Source organism: Lontra canadensis, unplaced genomic scaffold, assembly GCF_010015895.1.
Source record: "Lontra canadensis isolate GAN:19392208 unplaced genomic scaffold, GSC_riverotter_1.0 scaffold24, whole genome shotgun sequence".
NCBI lineage: Eukaryota > Metazoa > Chordata > Mammalia > Carnivora > Mustelidae > Lontra > Lontra canadensis.
In genome coordinates, this window is record NW_022631018.1 from 12,758,813 (window position 1) to 12,782,755 (window position 23,943).

The following is a 23,943-nucleotide window of genomic DNA, read 5'->3' on the forward strand; positions in this document are numbered from 1 at the left end:
TAAGCAGCTGCTTTAAGTCTGACTTAAAGCACACTGTTAAACGTGTACTTCCCTGATCCTTTTTTTAAATTAAATCAAATTTTTATGACAGGCTCCTTCTCATTCTTCAGAATTCTGTTGAAAATAGTCCTCACAGGGGTGGGGGAGGGGGTACGTGGACTGCCTGGGTGGCTCAGTCTGTGGAGGGTCTGACTCTTGACCTCAGCTCAGGTTTTGATCTCAGGGTTGTGAGTTCAAGCACCATCTTGGACTCCACACTGTGCTTGAAGCCTACTTTTATGAATAAATAAATAAACAAACAAATACTAAAAAAAAAAAAAAAAAGAGAGAGAGAGAGAAAAAAGGAACATGGTCTCCACAAAGAGGCCTTCTCAGGTCATCCCGTCTAAAAGTCGCTCCTTTCACATGCCTGTGACACCACTGATTGTCATCCCATTGTTAACGTGACCTGAAGTGATCTTGTCTCTTTACTTCTGGCTCTGCGCATCTCACACGCTGCTTACTGCTCCATCTACAGTGTCTGATGCAAAGTTGGTGCTCAGTAAGTATTTCTTAGGTAAACATAAAATTTATTACCTAGATTAAAGAGCAACATTTAAAAAATTTTTTTAAAGATTTTATTTCTTTATTTGACAGAGAGAGAGAGATCATAAGTAGGCAGAGAGGCAGGGAGAGAGAGAGGGGGAAGCAGGCTCCTTGCTGAGCAGAGAGCCCGACGTGGGGCTCGATCCCAGGACCCTGACATCATGACCTGAGCTGAAGGCAGAGGCTTAACCCACTGAGCCACCCAGGCGCCCCTAAAGAGCAACATTTTTGATTTAGTCAGTTTTATTGGTTAAAGAAAAAAATTGAAGTGGAATTAATGGTATTGGACTGATTTTATATATATAGTTATATATTCTGTGTTTGTGTATTTATCTAATTCAGTAATTTGAACACTTATTACTTTGTACTAAGAATTCTAAGCACCTACTAGCTTTTTGTATTTTTCAGTGGTTTGTATAGAATAAAGAAATACAGGGTCGTGTGGGTGGTACAGTCAGTCACGCCTCCGACTCTTGGTTCCAGGTCAGGTTGTGATCTTGGGATCCTGGGATTGAGGCCCGCATCAGAGTGCATGCGAGCCATGTGGTCACCTGAGATTTGCTCTCTCTCTCTCTCCCTCTGCTCCTCTTGCTCATGCTCCCTCTCTAAATAAATAAATCAGTTTTAAAGTTTAAGGAAAAGGAAACATAAAAATGTATACCTTACTGCCTTTACTGGAGATTTCTTAAAAAAAAAAAAAAAGCCAATTTCCTCTTTTAGCCACTGTGTAATTGTTTATCCTAAAGTGTTTGCTCAAAGTGAACTTTGAAATGTGTGGTAAACTTTCAGACAGAATTGTATGTCTGTCCTGCTAGGAAAAATGCCCTTTCACATATATCTCGGTGGCTTCACGTCAAAACGTGCTGGTTTGCATGTCAAGACAATCTTCTTTTCTTACTATGTGTTTCAAAGGATGGCAGTGCATGGGATGAACTTGTAGTGTCAGACACATCAGTTACAAACCGATGGATCTGAGTCATTTTTCATCAATGATGGAGAAAGAGACTTAGGGGAATAATGAGTCTGTTTTTACCTGAAAGTAGCAGTATTCAGGAGAGGATGTCTTCTCTCAGAAATCAGTCGTACCCACGACAATAGACCAGTGTGGGTTTTAATAATTCATTCTGCAACCTGCATTTCCCCTGGCTCTTTACTTATTTAAGTCGATTTACCTCTCTGTTCCTACAACTGTCTGTTCAATCTGCTCTGCATAACCAGGGAAGAATAGGCCCATTTCCTAGAATAATCTAAGCATTTCGGTTTCTTGCAGTCTCCAACCCACTGGGATCTCACAGGCAGTGTATTTCTTTATAAAGCTCATCTTCTGTCTGAACTGTAGGTAGGCCCAGATCTTTCATGCAATGGTCTGAGGCATGCGGGTCTGTGACACCACATTGTAGAAGCCCCGTAATAGATGGCCTGGTTTGCAGATTCTCAAAGCAGTTTGCCCAGGTACTGATGACGTTATGCGTAGCTCTTTTGTAACTAACCACAACACCCAACTGTAGCAGAGGACAAGAAGGGGAGGCCGGCCCTGGAAAAGAAGACGAAGCTTTTTGTGGCAAGAGGGGCCGCGAGTCCCTTTGGACGGGCTACCCGGGTGAACCAGGGGCATCCTAGTGTTGAAGCAGGGCTTTTGCTTGTCACAAAGAAGGTGACTAAAAGGAGCTGCTGGAGCGGGAATGCCTCTCAGCATCTGCCTCCCTGATGATCTATCAGGAGAGATGACGTCTGAATGACGGAGAGCCTGTCTTTGGAAAGCTTGGGCTTCTGAGAAAAGGGGTTGCTGCTTCTGCCGAAACCTGGCAGTGTATTGTGGTGAGGAGCGCAGACCGCCTGTCTCTCTCTCTTTTTTTTTTTTCTAAATTGATCAAAATGTAATAACCATTTTATAGTTATAAAATGCACTGGAAATAAAACAAGACATACTAAATACTCTGGAAGTCAAGAGTTCCTACAACAAAAGCCCCATGTGATGAAACCCCCATCTTTGCTGCTCTTTTTGACCGCTGTTCATTTCTATTTCTGCTGTTGGGCCGGTCCTAACTCCGAGCCTCAGTTTGATCATCGGGACACGGTGGCAGCTCTGCAGCCAGAGATTCCCGAGGCACTTTTTGCTGATACGGCCAAAGCACAAGCTGCAAACAGGCAAAGACTTGTAGGTTGTGAGTCCTTGCAGAGGTGGGAGGAGGGGCCAGGAGCACCTGTGCGCCGCTGGGCTGGTGGCAGCACCGGGGGCAGCCCCTGTCCTCTCTGTCTCACCACCTGACTTCTAGGTTTGCGGACAGAAGCCCTCCATGGAAATCCCCTGCTCTTCCCAACAGGTGGAAGGCAGAGGCTTCAGCTTTGCCTGGTCTGCGTGTGAACTCTTCGACTCCGCTCTCATGTCTCCTGTGAGTCCTTCTCCATGAATGGCTCCCATGTTGAATCATTTGCTCAGACCAGACACCCGAGTCATTCGAACCCCATTTGTGCCACCCACTTCTGTCATCCGGTCAGCCATCAAGTACCCTTTTTGACCTACGTCTTCCTTTTTAATGTAGCGAATTCCCATGTGACCTTCAAATTCAGTGCAAATGTGACCTCTTACAGGGACTCGTTCTGTGACCCCCCCCTTCCGTTTGATTCAGCTGCCCCTTTGCTCTCCAGAGCACCTTGTGAATATTCTAGAACACAGAGCGCCCCCTGTAAATGTTAATGTAGTTTCCTGTACTAGAGCTAAAGCTCCTTTGGGCAAAGATGGAATCTTATTTGACTTTATATCCCTAATTCTTGGCATGGTGCCTCACAAGATTTTAAGTTTATTGAAGGAATCAGAGAAATGGGTCTTTGAATTAGTCTTGCATCGTAACCATGATACAGCATTTTTTCATGGGGAAACACATTCTCAGCTTCCACATAACTTACCATTATAAGCTTCAGAGTCTTTGTAGATGGCATTTGCTAAGTTTAGAGTCTAAACTCTTTAAACAATTTAATTTTGTATATGGTGAATAGCTTGTCCTCTGCTCCCACCCCAGTGGCAGGATTTATAAAATCCTTTTCATGTTGTTGTTTTATGTCCTTTTAATTTTTTCTTAGCCATTTCTCAGATTTCTGGGGCTAAGGGCTGTCTGATGAAAGGGTGTTATTAGCTAAATTGACTTGAAATGATGAGAAGGCCCAAGAAAGTCTTTCTGCATGTAGTAAACATGTAAAAATCAAATTAGGTTTTCCAAGTTAGGAGCCTAGGCAAAACTCCCAGACCTTAACATTAATTAAAAAAATTCTTCCCTGGGGCTCCTGGGTGGCTCAGTTGGTTAAGCGTCTGCCTTCAGCTCAGGTCATGATCTCAGGGTCCTGGGATCGACCCCTTGCGGAGCCCAGTGTGGGCTCCCTGCTCAGCTGGGAGTCTGCTTCTCCTTCTCCCTTTACCCTTGCCCCTGCTTGTGTGTGCACTCTTACTCTCTCTCACAAATAAATAAAATAAATCTTAAAAAAAAAAAAAAGAAGGAAAAATGAATCAGTAGGGTGACTGGCGTCTGTCTGCTGTTAAGAACTCTGCTGTTCACACCACCGGCGAAGCCCTGTAGCCTTAGAGTCCATACTGGGCCCCTTTCTGCTCAGGGGTGAGGCTTGGAGAGCTAAAGCCCCCGTCACCCCACCTGTTTTTTGTAAACAGATTTCCCAGTGGAGCAAAGCATGGAGCCAAATGGGGAACCTTGGCTCCTTGATATCTTACTTGGCCAAAGAAGTCATTGACCAAGTCACTTTCATGTTGTCTGTGGGGACGGACGCAGAGTGGATAGCACAGGGAAGGCTTTGGAACCATCAAGATTCGGATGATTTTCATGGAGTCTTTCAGTGAGCTCAGGCTCAGTGTCCTATTATATATTTGTATTACAGACACCAAATGGGCCTGTATTTGGCTGTTAGTGAACTCTCCATGTAGTGAAGCCCCAGAAGGAAGGCGAGAGAATGATCCAAGTGGGAGAGTCACACAAAGCACAGACCTCAAGTCCTGTGGAATTGGTGTGTACGAGTCATTGGAAACTGAAGCATAGAGTTCATGCTTGATGCAGTCGCAGTGTCTGTCATATAATCCTGGGTGTTTGGGAAAATGGGGCACAAGTGCAGAGAATTTTCTGTCAACCTGGCTGTGAAGGGAGGAAGACAGGGTAGCTGGAGGTGAATGGGATTAGAGGTGGGTTGTCTTTTACTTTGTTTTAGGTTGGAAGATTCAGAGCAGGATTTTAGGCTGAGGGGAAGTCATCACTGGGAGAGAAGGGGACTGAAGATGAAGTAGAAGTGATGGTCCTGGGAGAACCATCTGGAACAGAGGCAGGGAGGGAAAATGTAGGACCCTGGATGCACAGGTGTTGGGGGAGTCCTGTTCCTCTCAGAGAGGGGAGAAGGTAGGAGATCGGTGCACCTGCTGTTCATGGGTTTGGGTAGAAAGTTGATGGCTGGTTCTGTTTTCTCTGTGAAATCAGAAGCAAGGCCATCTGCTGAGGGAGAAGTGCATACACAGAAGGTCGGGGCTTGAGCAGAGGTGGAAGGGGAGAGAACCGCGGGGGACAGATCTGGACTGTGGGATCTCAGGTTCCGGGGTCCCGAGTAGTTACAAGGATGAATTGCTCTTCGTACATGTGTTAGCCGCACAGGCACAGAGTTCCATGACTCTCTCCATTAGAGCTTAGCAGCCAGATGTTTTCACAGATAAAAATAGCAGGCATTTCTCCCGTGCTTACTTTGTGTCAGGCTCCAGTAACAAGCAGTATCCACACAGCAATGCCATGAACGAAGCCCCATTCTTTCCATCCCCGTTTTGCAGAGGGGACTGCAAGGCTGGATGTGTTGGTCAGTGGTGTCGCAGATACTGAGTCGCAGGGCAGCTCCGGAGCCTGCACTCCTGGTGCTTTGCTGGTGTAGAGGTGCACAGCGGGGCGCTCTGTGTGGAGCTCCGCCCAGCAGCAGAGGCATTAAACACAGGGAGCAAGGGAAGGGCATCGATGACACCGATCCTGTAAGGAAGGTCACAATGCCCCTTAGGTCCAGGTGGGTAGGAACGGGCATGAAGATGGGGCGGGGACCGGGCTTAGGAGTCTGATGTCTTTGGAGAATGGAGCATCCCAGGACTGGACTGCAGGGGGCGGGGGGGCTACCTGTAGAAGAAGCACTGAATACTTGAGAATATTTCAAGATCCACTCCGTCGCAGGACCAGGGACCGTGCATACGTGTCAATAGGGTGGAAGGGGCAAGGTCATTATGACCTGGGATCGGGTCATTTCTTCATATCCCGTGGTTATCCTCGGGAGGAGAAAAAAGGCCTGTGGTGTACACTGAATCTGGAACTTTTTGGTTTCAGGATCCCTTTACACTCTTCAAAATTACTGAGGACCCCAAAGATATGTTTTTAAATGGGTGTCTACTGATCTTTGCATGTTAGAAATGAAAACTGGGAAGCTTAAAGTATTTATTAATTCATGTAAAGTAAGAAATCCATTAAATTTTAATATAAATATTTTTGTGAAAAATAACTTTCCAAAAACAATTACAAATTGGGGAGGAAAAAGTTGCATTGTTTTACAGTTTTGCAAATCTCTTTAATGTATGGCTTCATGGATGACAAATTATTTCTTAATCTGCTTGCTCGCTCACTCTTTTGTGATATTATGTAACACGTGGCCTCTGCAAAACTCCCCTGCCCACTCATAATGAGAGTGAAAAGGGCAAATACTATTTTTATATTATAACAAAAATAATTTCAACCTCTCATGTCCTCTGAGAGGGTCTTTGAGAGCTGCTTTGAGACCTGGCATACACAGGAATGTTCGCTGAATAAATCAATAAAAATATTTGCTGTGAGTTCCAGTGTATTATCTCTCTTTTTGGTGATGCAATCAAAGACTGCAGCCTGATCATCAAAATTAAATAGGCTTTCCTTCAAAAGCCTTTACTGAGCAAGTATATTTAATTGAAGAAATTTGTTGATCTGTTCTTTAGAATGAAATGACACAGACCTAAATGAGAACATTGCCTAAAACGTAGTAAGTACACAAAAACTTGGTTCCTTTCCTTTTCTCTCTGCTTCCCCTTTGCAAGCGTCTAGTCTGAGCTGCCATTAGTCTAAAGACACATAACTCCTGCTTTACTGGGTTACTCTAGTTTCGGATGACAGTCGTCCCAAAATGGTTCTTCCCATGCTGTTTCCACACATCCAGCTGTAAGTTCCTCCAGTCGGTTCTGAACGGCCGTGTGGCCCCAGTCGAGTCTGCCGCTGCTCCCAGTAAGCCCACAAACTTGCTCTTCTTTCCACTTCCCAGCATCCTCACCCCCCACCCCCACCCTCCGCTGCCTCTTCTCTTGTCTCGCTATGAGCTGCCTCCTGCGAGATTCTCTTCCCCATCGTCCGAGCTCTCTGTTTGGTTCCTGCCCTAGCATCTGCTGGGCTCGTCCCTCACCTCGAGTGAGTAGGTCTGGCTTCCTAGGCTCCATAGGACGTGATGCTGCCTCGGGCTCCCAGAAGCAGCTATTGTAGTCAAGCACATCTTTATTTATTGTGGTTCCTCCAATGCCTACCCAAGGATGTCGACTTCAGACCTGGGGGTCAGAGTGGTCTGGCTGAAGCTTACCTCTTCTCTTTACTTCTCCAGTGTCCCTTGACCAAATTTGCAAGCCTCTACTTCTTCCCTTAGGATGACTGTTCTCTCCAGAAGGTTCTTTGTTCCTCCCACATAAAGATCTATTGGAAGGTCAAACATGCCTAAATGTGTCTTTGGGTATTGACAACAGAGACTCTTAAAATACCTCCATATAGGGGCGCCTGGGTGGCTCAGTGCGTTAGGCCTCTGCCTTTGGCTCGGGTCATGATTTCAGGGTCCTGGGATCGAGTCCCGAATCGGGCTCTCTGCTCAGCGGGGAACCTGCTTCCTCCTCTATCTCTGCCTGCCTCTCTGCCTGCTTGTGATCTCTGTCTGTCAAATAAATAAATAAAATATTAAAAAAAAATACCTCCATATAGTGTTGAATATGCTTTCTGGGTCGAAATGGACCTTAAAGGTAATTTTTTAAAAATAATCAAGTGTTTATTTATCTAATTAAATTTATCTAATTAATTGCACCCATCTGCTGGTGGGATGGGGATTATGGGAAAAGATTAACAAATAATTATTTAGTGTCTACTCATTGTTAGGCTCTTCAAGTCATATTTTTCATTCTTCTAATAACCTTTCAAGGCAGGTTTATTGTCTGCATTTCACAAATGGGAAAACTGAAGGTCAGAAATCAAAGTTCCTAATTCACTGCACTATATTTAAGAAATAACAGAGTCAGGATTTTAACCTGCTTGGCCTCAAACCCTGTGCTTTTCTGCTATGTTACAAAGCCCCACTGGTTAATAGAAACTCCCTCCTGCATGTAGAAGGCTGTGATGACATATAAACAGTGTTGGGGGGGGGTTATGGTATTAATAGTTTTCCCTTGAGTAATATTTCAGGAGTAATAACTTCTGTAGAATATCATTTCAACCTGGAGCCACGCTTCTAAATAAGGCTTATTCCTCTGGTATCTTTCAGGATGGTAAACTGGGGGCATTATTTCAGTATCTTCATCTTGAGACTGGGCTCTAGATGGGGAGCTACCTTTGGGGCATAACCACAGTAACAGGGACAGGGATTTTTTTGGTTCTGTCTCCCTGTGGCCTCTTGCCTGTGTCCCCATCTCTGCTGTCTTTGTTGGTTGGGTCAGGCCCCTCTTTTTTTTCTTGGACAAGCAGTCTCAGTTCCATCCATGGCAGCAAAGGAGATATCCTTGGAGGGGTCTTAGTTTGTCCACATGGGTTATTCTTTGCTTTATGCAGACAAAAACATTATTATGTGTAGAATTAGCGATGTAGTAATAAATCATGTTATAACCAGTAGATATGAATGCTTCTTCAGACCTTAGTAGACCTCCTTAGAAGATGGGGACAGTCTGTTTCCCTTATTCCCATGAGCACTCAGAACAACAGCATTAACAGACTGTAGGCAGTCAGATGATCATCTAGAAATCTAGAAAATGACAAGCCAGGTAGTTGACCCCTGATTATAAAAGACTTAATTACCAGTTCACTCATTCATTTAATACTTGTATTAATTTTGAAATTTATGCCATATTCTGTTACAAATTTGGGGTATATAGAATTTTACACGAATGACATTCCATATTCTGGACTGGATTTTAATTGGAATTTTGTGGATTATTGAACATGGCATCATCATTTTATGATAGCTGGGACCAGATTTTAAGTAATTTGGAGTAAGTGGTTTTAATCACAAACCTGTAGGAAGATGAATTGGTTCATCCTCCAGGTTTAATTGTAACCACTGCTGTGCTCTTGTTGAAATTAAAGCTGAACCTGACATTGGTGGCTTATTTTTGTTGTTGTCTAAATAATGTGTTCAGCGTGAGTGAGCAGTAGTAAAAAAACACAAAACCTCAGAATGAGTGAAATGCAATTTACTTTGCTTCACCAAAGTCATTTTTGCTGCCACAGTTACCTGAATACTAATATCTAAACTTGATTTGTCAGAAGAGGGAGAACCTAATAGCTAAGAAATGTGATATATTTCGAGAAAGAAAAGAGTATTATTATAGGTGTCCTATATGTTGTGCTTTCTTTGGCTAATATTTATTTCTTTTCAATCAAATTGTTTGGGAAAGAACAGATTCCAATGTTTTCTTCTGAGACTTAAAAGATTAAAACACTTGTATAGCAAATTTGTGTTCATGCTAAAAGTTGCTATGGTGTTTTTTTCTTTAGAATCAAACCTAGTGAGATGAGTCAGAAACTAAATTTCTTTTTTTATAACTCCAGCTGAGAAAGAAGAGAGAGGTTGAATGGGCTTCCTTATACACAGAAGTGAGTGCTTGATTCAGATGGAAAAAAAATTGTGTTTAGGGGCACCTGGCTGGCTCTGTCCATAGAGTATTTGACTCTTGATCTCAGGGTCATGAGTTCGAGCCTCATGTTGGGCATAGAATGTACTTTAAAAAAATGTGTAGAATCACGAATTTCTTAAGATATGGGTTAAAGGATAAGAGAAATCTTTGGGTTAAATTGTAGACAGAAGGACATCTTTGTATCTCACAAAACCTTGCATCTTATATGTGGTATTTTCAAAGACAGTCCTTAGGGTGTTGGTCTTTATTTGGACGGCACTCAGGACCTGAGGTTAATTTTCATATTCTACTTGGCACATTTTGGATTTTGTCTGATATAGCAGAAAGTTCCTAAACAGAATAATTTTTTAAACATGATTATATTGGATTAGGGCAGTGAACACATTGTTCATCTCAATAATGCTTCCAGCTTTTGAATTCATTAAAATTTTAAAAAAAAAGCTTTTCTTTATCTGTCTCATTATTTTTAATGCAGCTCTGTCACAGAGCAGACTTAATCCCTTTGTTGGTGAAGATAGTTAAAATTTCTTTTCTGAAAGGAAAAAAAAAATCCCTTCCAGTTAATCTAATACCTTTATTTTTAAAGTCTTTTGAATGATCTTCATGAAAACAAAACCACAGTGAAAATTGGGTACCAGTTGCAGTAAAGAGAGAGATGTGGCGTGGGATGGTGGCGGACAGAGTAGAGGCTCAGTGGTGTCAAGGGATCCTGAATGCGGAATCTGGTCCTGTTCTTCCGTAGCTCTGTGTTTTGGGCAAGAAGTCACTTAACCTCTCTGGTCTCAGTTTGTCCGTCCTTCCTTCCTTCCTTCCTTCCTCTCTCTCTCTCTCTCTTTTTCTCCATCTCTCTCCTTCCATCCTTCCTTCCCCTCCCTCCTTCATTCTTTCCTTCGTCTCTTTCTTTCTTTCTCTTTCCTTCTTTCTTTCCTTCCTCCTTTCCATTCCTTTCTTTTTTATTATTCTTTTTATTTTTTAAAATTTTTGTTAGAGAGAGGAGAGAGCTCCTGCTGAGCAAGGAGCCTGACGCAGGACTCAGTCCCAGGACCCTGGAATCATGACCTGGGCTGAAGGTAGCTGCTTAACCGATTGAGCTGCCCAGGTGTCCCCCTTTCTTTTCCTTTTTAAATATTTTATTTATTTATTTGAGAGAGACAGAGCACAACAGGGTAGAGGGGCAGAGAAAAGGAGAAGACTCCCCGATGACCAGGAAGCCAGATGACAGGCTCTCTTCCAGGGCCCTGGAGCATGACTGAGCTGAAGGCAGATGCTTAACCATCTGAGCCATTCAGGCGCCCCCCATAGTCTCAGCTCTAATGCAGAAAATAAGGGCTTCAGTTCAGAACTCCAGGATACTTCTTAGTAATAAGTGTTTTTATCACTTGATGAAAATGCAGCAGAAGGTATCTTTTTAAATCAAACCTTGCCAATTTTCCATTCCCCTTCGAACCCCACATCCCCGACCGGGTAGTGCCCTCATCCTCTAGTTTCCTGTACAGAAGCACTTCTCAAAGCAGGTGTTTCTCTCCTTGGTTCCAGTTTTTGGTTCCTCCCATTTTTTTCTTAAACTGTCCTCATCGCCCCTTGGTTGCCACCACTCTACTCAGACTCCCTGTCAAGGTCACTGCATTGCTAACCTGGTGCGTTTGTTCTGGGACCCGCCAGGAGGTTAGGGTTCCCTTGCTCCCCACCCGAAAGCACTAGAACCATCCTCCACATGCTGCTGGCTGGGTAGGCGGTGTAGGACTCTGCCGCAGTGTCCTGGGGGAGTGGGAACTCCCCCATGTGATAGATGCATGGTCAGCTTACTGGTTACACAAGTAAAAGGCTGATCGCAGCAGGTTGTTGGCGGGGTGCGGAGGTGGCTGGGAGTCAGGATTGTGCTTCACTTTCAGATGCCACCAAGCAACCTTTCCTTTGAGAGAGTTTCTGCCACGTGCCCAGCACTGTGCTTGTTGAATGGCAGGTGCTCTCTACTTGTAAGATTTTTATTCTCTTCTTCCCCTTCCATTTTCCTCCACCCGTCTGTCCCGGCTTCTAAATCGTCCTGCAGAATTATAAGCACCGAGCACGTCCTCGTTCACTTTGCTTTCAACATGTAATAAAGGCATCTTCTTCACAGGGCTCTTTCCCAGCTCGCTCTTCAGTCTCCCAGTAAATGAGGGCTGCTCCCCGGGCTGTACCTGCAGCTCCTGCCACAAATCCTCTGAGCTGTGGCCTTTCCCCAGCAGTAAATCATCCGAGCGTTCCCAGGCTTGGGAAATTAAGAGAGCAGGATCCCCTCCTTTCCCTTAGGGTTTGCTGAGGCGGTTTGTTTACGGTGAAGAATGTGCCGCGCAGCTGCAGCTTTAATCTGATTGACGAGCATATGGATTCAGATGGAAGCAAAATGAGTTACTGTGAATACATTGGGCGCTTCTGCCACCAAGGCAAGAAGTGAGGGGAATCTGATTATTCTTGAACAGATTGTCCTCTGTCGAGCCCTGTCATCCCTGTGTGCAGATTCACGAGTAACAGCCCGAGTCTAACTCCAAAAACCACACAGGGCCACCCATGGGCTCTTTGTCTGTCTGCTTCTGTGATTAGGTGGGCAGTACCGTTAGCCTCCCCTGGATTAGCAGCAGCTTGGAGAATGCTCGAAATGTCAAGCAACTTCTTTCCCTTTTCTCTGCCATCCTCAGTCGGTCTCTGCCCTCCTTTCAGAATGCATTGTTTCTGCCATGCTAATTGTAGGCTAATTACATGTACCTGGTTCTGGACAGGTTGCAGGTGTAGGCACCATTCTTTAGATTCTGTGGACAGTTTACCTCCTTTTCTGTTCTCCCTTCTAGTCCCTCTTATTCTGTCCTCCTCAAAACCGACCTTTTGGAAAGGTCTGCTATCAGTCACTGAGGCCCTATTGTGCCTCAGATCTCTGTCTGTCCTTAGAAAGCCATTTGCTTTTAAATTCTCTTCCTTGAGCACCTGGGTGGCACAGTCAGTTAGGCATCTGCCTTCTGCTCAGGTCATGCTTTCAGGGTCCTGGAATCGAGTCCTGTGTCAGGCTCCCTATTCAGTGGGGAGCCAGCTTCTCCCTCTGCCCCTGCTGCCTGCTTGTGATCTCTTTCTCTCTCTCTCTCATGCTGTCTCTCAAATAAACAAATAAAACCTTAAAAAAAAGTCTCTTCCTTAACTGTCAGAGAAGCAGTTTTGCTCCATGTTTAAAAAGGTTGGCACTTGGGGTGCCTGGGTAGCTCAGTTGGTTAAGTGACTGCCTTTGGCTCAGGTCATGATCCCCGAGTCCTGGGATCGAGTCCCACATCGGGCTCCCAGCTCCATGGGGAGTCTGCTTCTCCATCTGACCTTCTCCCCTCTCATGCTCTCTCTCACTCTCTCTCTCTCAAATAAATAAAAAAAAACTTAAAAAAAAAAAAAGGGTTGGCACTTGGTGGGAAAACAAAGGTTTGTTTGGATAAAGGGCTCTTCCTTGAACCCATGATGTTACCCGGCATGTATGTGTTCTGCTAAGTTCAGTCTGGGGACATTTTCCTTCTGTTTGGTGCTCAAATGCCCTGAGTTTCTGGATATTTCTGAAAATTTTGATTTTAAGAAAAGGTCAAAGGTGAGGTAATGGTAGCAATTTTATTACCTATATTCTTGTCTTCGAAAGAGTTCTCTCTAGGGACGCCTGGGTGGCTCAGTCAGTTAAGCATCTGCCTTTTGCTCTGGCCACGATCTCAGGGTCTTGTGATTGAATCCCATATCAGGCTCCCTGATCATCGGGGGAGCCTGCTTCTCCCTCTGCTCTGCTTGTGCTCTGTCTGTCCTATAAATAGATAAAATTAAAAAAAAAATAAAGACTTCTATGTATTCACTTCCCTGTTCCTCCTGCAGGCTGCCCCCTTAGCCTTGGGTATTTTTTCTGTCAGCTCACATGCCACACCATCTTGTAATGTTCTTTCTCTTGTCTGTTTCTCCCAGATACATAAGCTCCCTGAAGCCAGGGATACCTTCTACCTTGTTCATCATCCTATCCTCAGCAAACTAGCACTTTGATCAGGACATTGTGAATATTCAAGTATTTATTAATAAATAATGATTAATGCACTTCCTGGTATTTACCCAAAGCAGGAGGAAACTTATGCTTTCAAAAATCTGCACATGGTTATTTATAAGCGGCTTTATTCGTAATTGCCAAATCTTGAAGGAAGCAAGATGGTTTTCTCTAATTGAATGGATAAGAAACTGAGCTACATCCTATAATGAAATATTATTCAGCACTAAAAAGAAATGAGCTGTCAAGCCAAGAAAAGACATGGAGGAGCCTTAGATGCATATAATGAAGTTCACTTAATAATAAGGAGCCAATGTGAAAAGGCGGAGTGCTGCTGGATTCCAACTGTATCCCAGTCCGGAGGAGGGAAGGCCATGAACACAGGAGAAATAGCCATGTGGCCCTAGGCTGGAGGGCACTGGGGAAGGGTGCAAGGCATAGAGCACAGAGGGTTTTTAGGGCAGTGGAAGTACCTGTGTGACACCATGACAATGGATACGTGTAATCCTACACTCGTCCAAACCCCTAGAACATTCCACAGCGAGAGTGGCCCTTAAGCTATGGGCTTCGCATGATGATGGGCCAGTGTAGTTTTCGTCAGCTGTATCCCTGTAACACTTGGGTGCGGATCCTGATCCTGGGGGACGCTCTCCACATGGGGTAGGGATATTGTTTGTTTCACTCTACCATTTTTTTTTTAAAGGGGAGGGTATTTTTTTAAGATTTTATTTATTTATTTGACAGATAGAGATCACAAGTAGGCAGAGAGGCAGGCAGAGCGGCAGGCAGAGCTGCAGGCAGAGCGGCAGGCAGAGAGAGAGGAGGAAGCAGGCTCCCCGATGAGCAGAGAGCCCGATGCGGGGCTCGATCCCAGAACCCTGAGATCATGACCTGAGCCGAAGGCAGAGGCTTAACCCACTGAGCCACCCAGGTGCCCCCACTCTACCATTTTTGAAGGATGTTTTTCTCTCCTATTTGTGTGCTTTGGAAAATAGTACACAAAAGTTACCAAAGAAAAGAAAAAGCCGAAGACTGAGCCTGTTGAAGAGTCCGTTACTAGCTTTGTAGTCACACAGCCCTGGGATAAGATTCCCACCTCTATTGCTTGCAGCAGCAAGCCTCTGTCACCTGAGTACCACATGGCTTGCTTATCCGCAGCAGGTACGATCTGGTATTGTCACTAGTTAGATGAGGACAGCTCCCACACTGGGTGCTTACTGCCCGCCAGCCGTGGTGCTACAAAATCTCCACGGCCTATTTCCTTTAACCTTCACCATGCTGGTGAGGTGAGTACTGTTATTATTACTTGTGTTTTGGGGGTGAGACGGTCAAGGCCCCTAGGAGGTTAAGCTCCTTACTCAAGGGAACCCAGCTAGGAAGTGGCCGGGCTCCAAGGGAGCTCGAAGTCGACTGTCTTACTCCAGAGCCCCTGCCTGTTAGCCTGCAGGTTCCTTGAAGGTGGGAACATTGGGTGAGAACATAGTACTTACGTGAGAACCAGACTTCGATGATCAAAACAAATGAAGGGCTGAAACAACTCTTTAAAACTTGTCTTTGATCCAGTGAAGCTGAGAGGCTTACAGCACCTTTAATTGTCCAAGCACGTGCATGAAATTATTTAATTTGATCCTAACAACTCAGTAGTATTAGCCAAAATTAGGGTATAAGCATTATGAGAATAAAAGTTGTTATTTATTGAGCAGCTAAGCACTGTACATACTTGGTAAGTAATTTTCAAGACCACCTTGCCAGTTAGGTGTTCATAATCGTGCTTCCGTTTTAGAAACAAGAACCTGAAGTTCAGAAGTGGGAATGAACTTGGTGGAGGCCACACTGGAGCTATAGTGGCAGAGCTCAAATAGAGGCTCAGATCTGATTCTCAAGCCCCTGTTCATTCCAGTGCACACATTAATAAATTTGCACTCTGAGTGGAGCGCTCGGGCTGTTTGCACTCTCTCCATGAAATCACCATAATATTGACATCTTTATAAAGCAAGAAGAGCCTGCTACGTCGGGACGTTCTAGTTCAGCTCATCCGGTTCCTATAGAATTGTGCTTGGATGAAAATGGAGTTGTGAAGTGAGAATGGAGTCTTAGTTTAAATAATAATTTTATTGATATTTTTCTTTTAAAAAAAATCTAATTCCAAGGAGCTTGACATGATATAAAAGGAGTGAGCCTACCTAAAAATTGTTTTATCATTTTCAGTTTTGTGGTCTTTTTTCTTTTGTTGTAATTGTTGTTGTTGTTTTTGTTTGTTTTATTTTTTTATTTTCTTAAGATTTGATTTATTTATTTGACAGATGGAGATCACAAGCAGGCAGAGAGGCAGGCAGAGGGAAAGAGGAGGAAACAGGCTCCCCACTGAGCAGAGAGCCTGATGTGGGGCTCGATCCCAGGACCCTGGGATGATGACCTGAGGTAGGCAGAGGCTTTAACCCACTGAGCCTCCCAGGTGCCCTGTGTTTTTGTTTTAAAGATTTATTTAGTTTAGAGAGAGCACACAGCAGTGAGTGGGATAGAGGGAGAGGGAGAGAATCTCAAGCAGACTATGTGTTGAGCTCGGAGCCTGACGTGGGGCTTAGTCTCCTCACCCTGAGATCATGACCTGAGCTGAGATCAAGAGTCAGATGCTTAACTGACTGAGCCAGCCAGGTGCCTCTGGGTTTATTTCTTCGTAGAAAATATTTGCACAGTTTTCCGGAGTCCTATAGCTACACACAATACCATACACCCATGTTCTCCTAATTCCAGTTACCAGAATAATAACTGTGTTCTGGAGACTGACTCCAAACTATTTTCAGGAAGATTAAGTATATGTTTTATCTTAAGGCTGTGAGAGGGACATTTGGCCATAACTACATTTCCCATTATGCTATTAAGGAGCAGTTTTTTCCCCTTAAATTCAGTTTGACAGGTAAGTGAAAGACTTAGTCTCCTGCATTGCTTTCCATGGTAATGGAAACTGGTAACTCAGAGTCCCACCTCTGAGTCAGTCTACACCAGGAAGCGGTGCTGGGAAGTGGAGGCCAAGTTGTCCTTCTGGCAATGTTGTGCTCCCCAGGGCATCTGTTTCACGCTTTCCAAATTAGCTATGTATATATACCTTAAATTCAGTGTCTGCCGTCTTTAGTGAAGTGGGAACACAGTGACTATATCCAAATGTTTTCTATCTTGCTGCGATTTTATTTATGAAGGTTATTAGTTACGCAAAATCCACCTTTATGGGTGGTTGCCTGAAATGCCCCCAATTAAAAACAAGTGGAGAGGTTGCCAGTCGCTGTCAGCTAATCACATAATGGTGTCCTATCATTTATAGCAATTGACTGGAGAAGGGAAAAAGAGAAATGCAGCTTCTTGAAATCTGCTGGTAAGGAGGGTGTATTGCTCTGTCCATTATTATATAAGTAGAATAAAACAACAGCTTCCCATTATGTATTCGAAATAGGGAAGTCTGTTATTACTTTATTCTGGGGTGTAATTAATCACCTTCAGCTGAAGTACCAGGCATGTTACGGTGAAGAGAAGTTTCATCAGAGACCGCAGTTTAATAACTGTGGGTCAATCAAACTGATACTAGTGCAAACATAAACATGAGCCTCAAATACCAAAAATCCATTTCTTCTTCAGTGTTGCTCAGAGAAGAAACTGACCTAAGAGGTGCTAGGTTGGAATTCTAGAGCTGAGTCCCTCTCAGAACGTTGCTGCATCTGGGAGGAAACTGGAATCCACAGGATTGCACCTGCGAGCACCAAGACACGGCCATAGCAGCCTCGCAGATCCTCAGTAATCCCTGGGGTGGGGGGTGCTGTATCCATCACCACCTGTCAGCTCTACAGGGAGGCTGTCAGTCCAGGGCGGGAGAACTTTGCTGGGCTTCAGTAAGTAGCCTGTAAATACAGTTGGGGAGTGGGAAAGAAAATTTCCAGCTTTTTTTCCCAGCCAAAGTTATAAATCTTTCCAGGAGCTTCTAGAAGCAGTTTGTTAACAGTGCTGCTGCTCTGGGAGGAAGAAAATGCCTGACTGGAAAGTATAAAAGCTTTGGGAAAATTCTCTTTTCTGCATTAAATCCCATTTTCAGTATCTCGATCCAGTGCCCTTCCGTGGGATTATACCGTTGGACGTTCTTCCCAGATGTGTGGATGGAGGATGTTGACTGACTGACCTACCTACTTGGGTGATCCAGGGCAAATTTGAGAGTCCTGATCATAAGTCAGCAAAATAGTGAGAATTTAGACTTTACTAACTTGACATTTATGACGACTCATATAGGACTGCTTTGACTTTTTCCTTTCAAAGAATTATATACCCATTAAAGATTTATGTATTTATTTATTTATTAGAGAGAGAGAGAGAGTGCGCACGCGTGTACTAGTGGAAGGAGCAGAGGGAGAGAGAGAATCTCAAGCAGATTCCACCCCCCAAGTCCAGAGCTTGACACTGGGCTTGATCCCGAGATCATGACCTGAGCCCAAACCAAGCAGCTCTGCCACCCAGGAATCCGTCTTTCGAAGTGTACTGTAACAGAATCTTACTTGGAATGCCGTTATGTAACCAAGACTGCTAGTAGACCGTTTAAACACACTAAGAAAGCCTCTTATTTCTATGCATTTCAGGAAGATGTATTTCATGCAATATTATGCGGCTTACAAATAATCCCTGTCTTTTAAGTAGGTCCCAAGTCCCTCCACCCTATTAGTCTGACTTAAGGATATATGTGTGAGTATGTATTAAATGTACTACAGCTCTGTTTCCTTTAAGAAACACACTCTCATCCAGACTGACTTTTTCACCCAGTACTACACGTTCGCAACATTGTGTTGTACTTTGTGGCAACAGTCGCTTCTCATTGTGGGTTCCATGTGGGTCTCACTTACGAGAGGCTGGTTGTGCAGCCTGTGTGACTTGCGCAGAGCCTCCTGTGCTTGTGTTTATCTCCATGAAGAAGCCACCGAAGGTTACAACTACAATCTTAAAGGCCCTCACCCGTGGTCTTCGCTTTTATCGTTCTTCATTGTGTCCTGGCCAGTTACCGTTTGTCAATGCCCAGAAAAGCACAACATGCTTACAAGGACTCACTTCTGAAAGTAGCCTTGCCCTGCTCGCCCGCTGAAACTTAGGCCTGGCAGCCTTGACAGAAGGTTGAAGAGAATCGGTTTTACTCTCGAGAGAATGAGCACCATTCTTCTGGTATGGAAGGCAAGAAGGAAAAAGAATATGGTTGCCCTTAGGTTTGAGGGTGGCAACAACTGGTCATTGGCAACTACTGTCTTCCAGTCATTTCTTTTTTGCTTCAAGGTCAGTTCTTAATGAGAGAGTAAGAAAAAAGAAAACTTTTTAAAAGAGGAAAAATAGACATAAGTATAATTTTTCTTCTTTATAAGAAAGTTAACTTTGTTCCAAAATAGGTACTCTTTTGGGATGCATGGGTGGCTCACTTGGTGAGGAGTCTGCCTTCAGCTCAGGCCATGACCTTGGTGCCCTGGGATTGAGCCCTGGCTCTGGCTCCCTGCTCAGCAAGGAGTCTGCTTTTCCCTCTGCCCATCCCCCAACTTGTGCGCAGGCGCTCTCTCTCTCTCTCTCTCTCTCTCTCTCAAATAAATAAATAAAATCTTAAAAAAACATTAAGTCCTCTGTTGCTTTTATCTGAACTGTACCTCCACGGAATGCAGAACTCAGTAACCGGGATTTAAACAGGAGCTAGTACTGTATTCTTCGCCTTCAAATCCAGGAGATACAATTACGAGACAACAATGTAAATTTGGAATGTTTTTTATTTGTTCTGAAATTCTAGATCGTTTAATAAATTTACATGAAGATTTCGGGAACATGCATTTATAGTGACACATTAATCATTCGCTCTGTATATTCTGAGAACGTTCTGGAGGGCTGTGATTGCGTAAAGGATTCATCACAGTTCATGGCCTGCTTGTACATGTTTAATAAACATAAGCTGTTGTTGCTGTTGTTGGCCACCACACTCTGAAGACAGGAAAACGACGGCAAGTGGTCACAGACTACAGGAGTGTTCCGCCTCCTCAGCTTCCATCTAGTACTCAGTCAACTTTCAGGATGCCCCTCCCCCCATCAAGGTCAAGGTATGCCTAAGATTCAGATTCCTCGGAATATCAGCACAAACGAGACAAAATCAGAAAAATAATTATTTGTCTTCGTTTGAACATTAGCTCTTTTTGTAGCTGTGGCCTGTGACTTTGGCCAGTGTTTATTCAAATGCAGTTCAAATCCCCAGAGCTCTTTGCAGAGTTTCCTGTGCTGTAGCCTGAATCCAGAAGCCCCTGAGAACAATGTGCAGTGCAGGAGGAGCCTTGATTCCCGGGCTGGGCACTCTGGGATTCACGTGACTAGTCCCGCATGTATTAGCTCCATGTGGCCCTGGAAGATTTGATTTCTGCCACACTGTCATGAGATTTCATTTTCCAATAAAAGTCACCACCAGCTTCAAGAAAAGCCTGGCAGTTGAATGGACAGGCCACCTGAAGCCACGCAGGTGGCACCTGGCAGTTTCTCTTCACTGTCATAAGTCACGCAAGACAGTAACTATGGCTTTTCATCACAGTGCCAAATTACCAAGGTGGGAATCGCCACCCCGCTGAGCCAGGCACCATGACGTGCATTTCAAGAGCATTTTCATCTAAGTGGTTGGAATTAAAAAAAAAAAAAAAAAAAAAATTTGATGCTTAAAAGCGCAAGCTTTATTTGATAGGGAAATAGGCCCATAGAACAGTAGTACAAAGGTGAGCACCATTCATAATTGTCCAGACAGGGAGACTGAGGCTTAGAGAAGAATCTCTTTCCCAGGATGATACACACCAGAGCCGCGGAGCTGGACTTGAAGCAGCCGCCCCTGGGCTCCAGAGCCCACCCTCTTATCTGTTTACCACACCTTTCAGGAACAATCTGGTATTTGTAGCTCATTGGCCTTTCTTGGCTTATCTTCCTATTTCCTATGTACCTGCTTTCTTCATTCATCTACTTTAGAAGAGATCTTGGTTTTAGATGGTATTCTTATGTAATTAAAGAGTGATTTCTCGGGCGCCTGGGTGGCTCAGTGGGTTAAAGCCTCTGCCTTCAGCTCAGGTCATGATCTCAGGGTCCTGGGATCGAGTCCCACATCGGGCTCTCTGCTCAACAGGGAGCCTGCTTTTTCCTCTCTGCCTACTTGTGAACTGTCCCTGTCAAAGAAATAAATAAAATCTTAAAAAAAAAAAAGTGATTTCTCCATTCTTAGTTTTTTTTCCTTATCTTCTGATTAACCAATACATAATGGAAGGGCTCTCGGGGCTTAATGAAGGGGAGAGTTCCTTCACTGAAAATTGAATCAAAGCTAACGCTCCCATATCTTTAGGAGGCTTGTTCTTGGTGTGTTCGGATCATCCACTCCTTGCTTTCTAGGAAGATTCTTGGCTGCTTCTCCCCTCAGGTATGCTGAAAAACTCAAATTCTGTTGAACAGCAGCTTGAATAAAACCAGATTGGGGAAATAATAACCCTATCAGGAAAGTCTTCTGTAATCCACCATTGTTAACCATTTCAGATTTTCTGTGTAACAGCGACACATAACAAGAATTTTGAATTTAAAGGCACAGATGGGTGATCACAAAATCAGAATTTATTGGGGCACCTGGGTGGCTCAGTCATTAAGCATCTGCCTTCGGCTCAGGTCTTGATTCCAGGGTCCTGGGATCAAGGCCCTGCTCAGCGGGAAGCCTGCTTCTCCCTTTCTCACTCCCCCTGCTTATATTCTCTCTCTCTCGCTGTCTCTCTCTTTCTCTGTCAAATAAATAAAATCTTTAAAAAAATCTTTTGAAAAGTCAGAATTTATCATTTTGGTGTAATAATATGTGTCATAATCAGCCACTCTGACACAGTTTGATTGTTTTTCTCTTAATGGACCAGGTGAGGTACTAGAAAAGGCGAAATCAGGTGCAGAATAATTCCTTTTCTTGAATACAGGCAATTGGCAGTGGAAAAACTAAAGTGTGTTTTAAAGCCCCTATAACACGCCCTTGAAAATAATCATTAAAGGTGTGGAAAATAATTAAGAATTTTAGTTCTAATTTTGTTTTTCTGTGTGATCTTAGCAAATCTCCTAGATATTGAAATACTCATTTCAGCCCTCTGCTTTTATGCTTCTTAAATATTAAGAAAGTGCTTCTTAAATATTTTTCACTCCTTTGGGAAGGATCCTTCATAAAGATAAGGTTAAAAGGTTAATTTTACGTCTTTGGTATTTGAAAAATTAAATTTTCTGAGATAGTTAAGTCAGATATTAATATAACACCCAATCAGTCCTCTGGAACCTGCTCTGAGTTTTGCCATTATTTCTTATTGATTACAGCTTGCTCTTTTTGCTGCTTTTGAATTATTGATGGCAGATCCCCTCAGGGTATACAGGCATCGTGAAGGGGGAGGATGGATCTGCATCCCTGAACGGCTCAGGTTGAGGCTTGGTGGCCCCTGTACTCCTGAAAGACACCTCCCTGGGGTCTCAATCACCCTGTAGCCCTATGAAGTCCTAGGTTGTGGAGGGGAGACAGAAAAGGGGTTAGATTGTGCCCAGCAGACTTGAAGGACCTGAACACTTGAGAAAAGATTCTCTACCTGTACTTGTTCTAAGGAGAGCAGTTCAAAGAAATTTAGGCACTCTAGGAAGCATTTAAACTGTGAAAAAAAAAAAAAGGGTACAAGGATTTTTAAAAACAGATTTTTGTTTATTTATTTTAAAGATTTTATTTATTTGACAGACAGAGATCATAGATAGTAGACAGAGAGGCAGGCAGAGAGAGAGAAAGGAGGAAGCAGGCTCCCTGCTCAGCAGAGAGCCGGATGTGGGACTCGATCCCAAGACCCTGAGATCATGACCCAAGCCGAAGGCAGAGGGTTAACCCAATGAGCCACCCAGGTGCCCTAAAAACAGATTTTTAAAAATAGTTGACAGGAAAATGTCAGCTGACCCAAACACATTCCTTATATTTTAGTTTGGGGTGTTTTTTTTTTTTTAAGTCTCAGAAGCTAAATGTCATTAAGATAACTGTGTTGGGGCTCCTGGGTGGCTCAGTCAGTTAAGCATCTGCCTTCAGCTCAGGTCATGATCCCAGGGTCCTGGAATTGAGCCCCATGTGGGGAGCATCTCCCTCTGCAGCTCCCCCTGCTTGTGTTCTCTCTCTCTCTCAAATAAACAAGTAAATAAAATCTTTAAAAAGAAAATAAAACAATTGTGTTCATACCACTGTCTTCTGTAGGTAGACTGAGGATATGTTTTGGTCTTCAGGATGCAGCACTTGAGGGTGAGGGGTTGGGAAAGCTGACAATGTCTACAGCATCCGTCCTATTTGTAAATATAGTCTTTTGGGTTGTATTCAGAGAATTGGGAAAATAAGAGTCACAATTATTTTTCTTCAGCCTGATTTCATTAACTCGAGGAATAGCCTCTTTTTTAACAAAGGAATACAGAGAGAGAAAGAATGTGTATGTGTGTCAGGGCAGGAAGGTCTATAAATCCAAATGAGATTTCTTCTAGAATTCAGGGCAGTAATAATCTCTGAGTGAAATTTGGAGATTTGCTTATTTTTAAAATGTGCTGCCAAATAGCAAAGAATAAGCCCAAAACATAATAGTAGAATTGTATACAAATTTGAATGCCAGTATATTTTTAGTTGAACTTAAAACAGGAAAAAAAAAATCTACTAAACTTGTGAAGCTTGAAAATTGCCACTTAACCATGTGAGAGTAAAAATGCCACACCAGGTAGGGAGAAAAGAAAATCACCTTCTCTGATACTTCCTGGGTTTGGAAGGTTTTGTGGGTTTTGTTTGTTAGTTTTGTTTGTTTTCATATTTTGGTAAAGAATCATTTATCTTCTACTGAGACTGCTGTGTGGAAATTTTCATACATGCACTTTGGGGATATATAAAAAAAGAGAAATCTGTATTAAGATTAAAGTCTGTTAATTTCATGGGCTGGAGGGAGGGAGGGAGAATGGGGAGTGACTGCTGATAGATGTAAGGATTTTTTGGGTGGGGTGATGAAATGCTCTGAAATGAGATAATGGTGATGGTTTTATCACTTTGTGAATTCTACAGACCCCTGGATTATGTATTCTAAAAGCATAGGTATTTTTTCTCCATTTTTAAAAAGATCATTAATTCAAAAAATGTAGTCGTTATGTGCATATCTTTTATAGTCAAAACAGTGGCTTAGCTTGTCGATCTTATATGTGCTATAAGGCTTCTGTGCCTTACAGTTCACCTACTGCTTCTTGATTAATCTTCCTCAAGAAATTACTTCCTCATCATAAAAACTTGCAGTGAATGCTCATTGCTTTTAGGCACGTCTGTGCCTATAGCTGGGCAACTGTGTACTGCACAACTCTTAGGTGTAGGTGT

General features: G+C 43.5%; 1 protein-coding gene across 1 annotated transcript in view; it reads left to right on the plus strand.

Moving 5' to 3' along the window:
• LOC116870774 (histone-lysine N-methyltransferase SMYD3-like) overlaps positions 1 to 13,828 on the plus strand; it is a 351,448-nt gene extending 337,620 nt beyond the window's left edge. Inside the window, exon 6 of the mRNA XM_032862874.1 lies at positions 13,466 to 13,828. Within this exon, the coding sequence (XP_032718765.1) occupies positions 13,466 to 13,540 (75 nt within the window). The 3' untranslated portion in view covers positions 13,541 to 13,828. The remainder of the gene's footprint in view (positions 1 to 13,465) is intronic.
• The last annotated feature ends 10,115 nt before the right edge of the window (positions 13,829 to 23,943 follow it).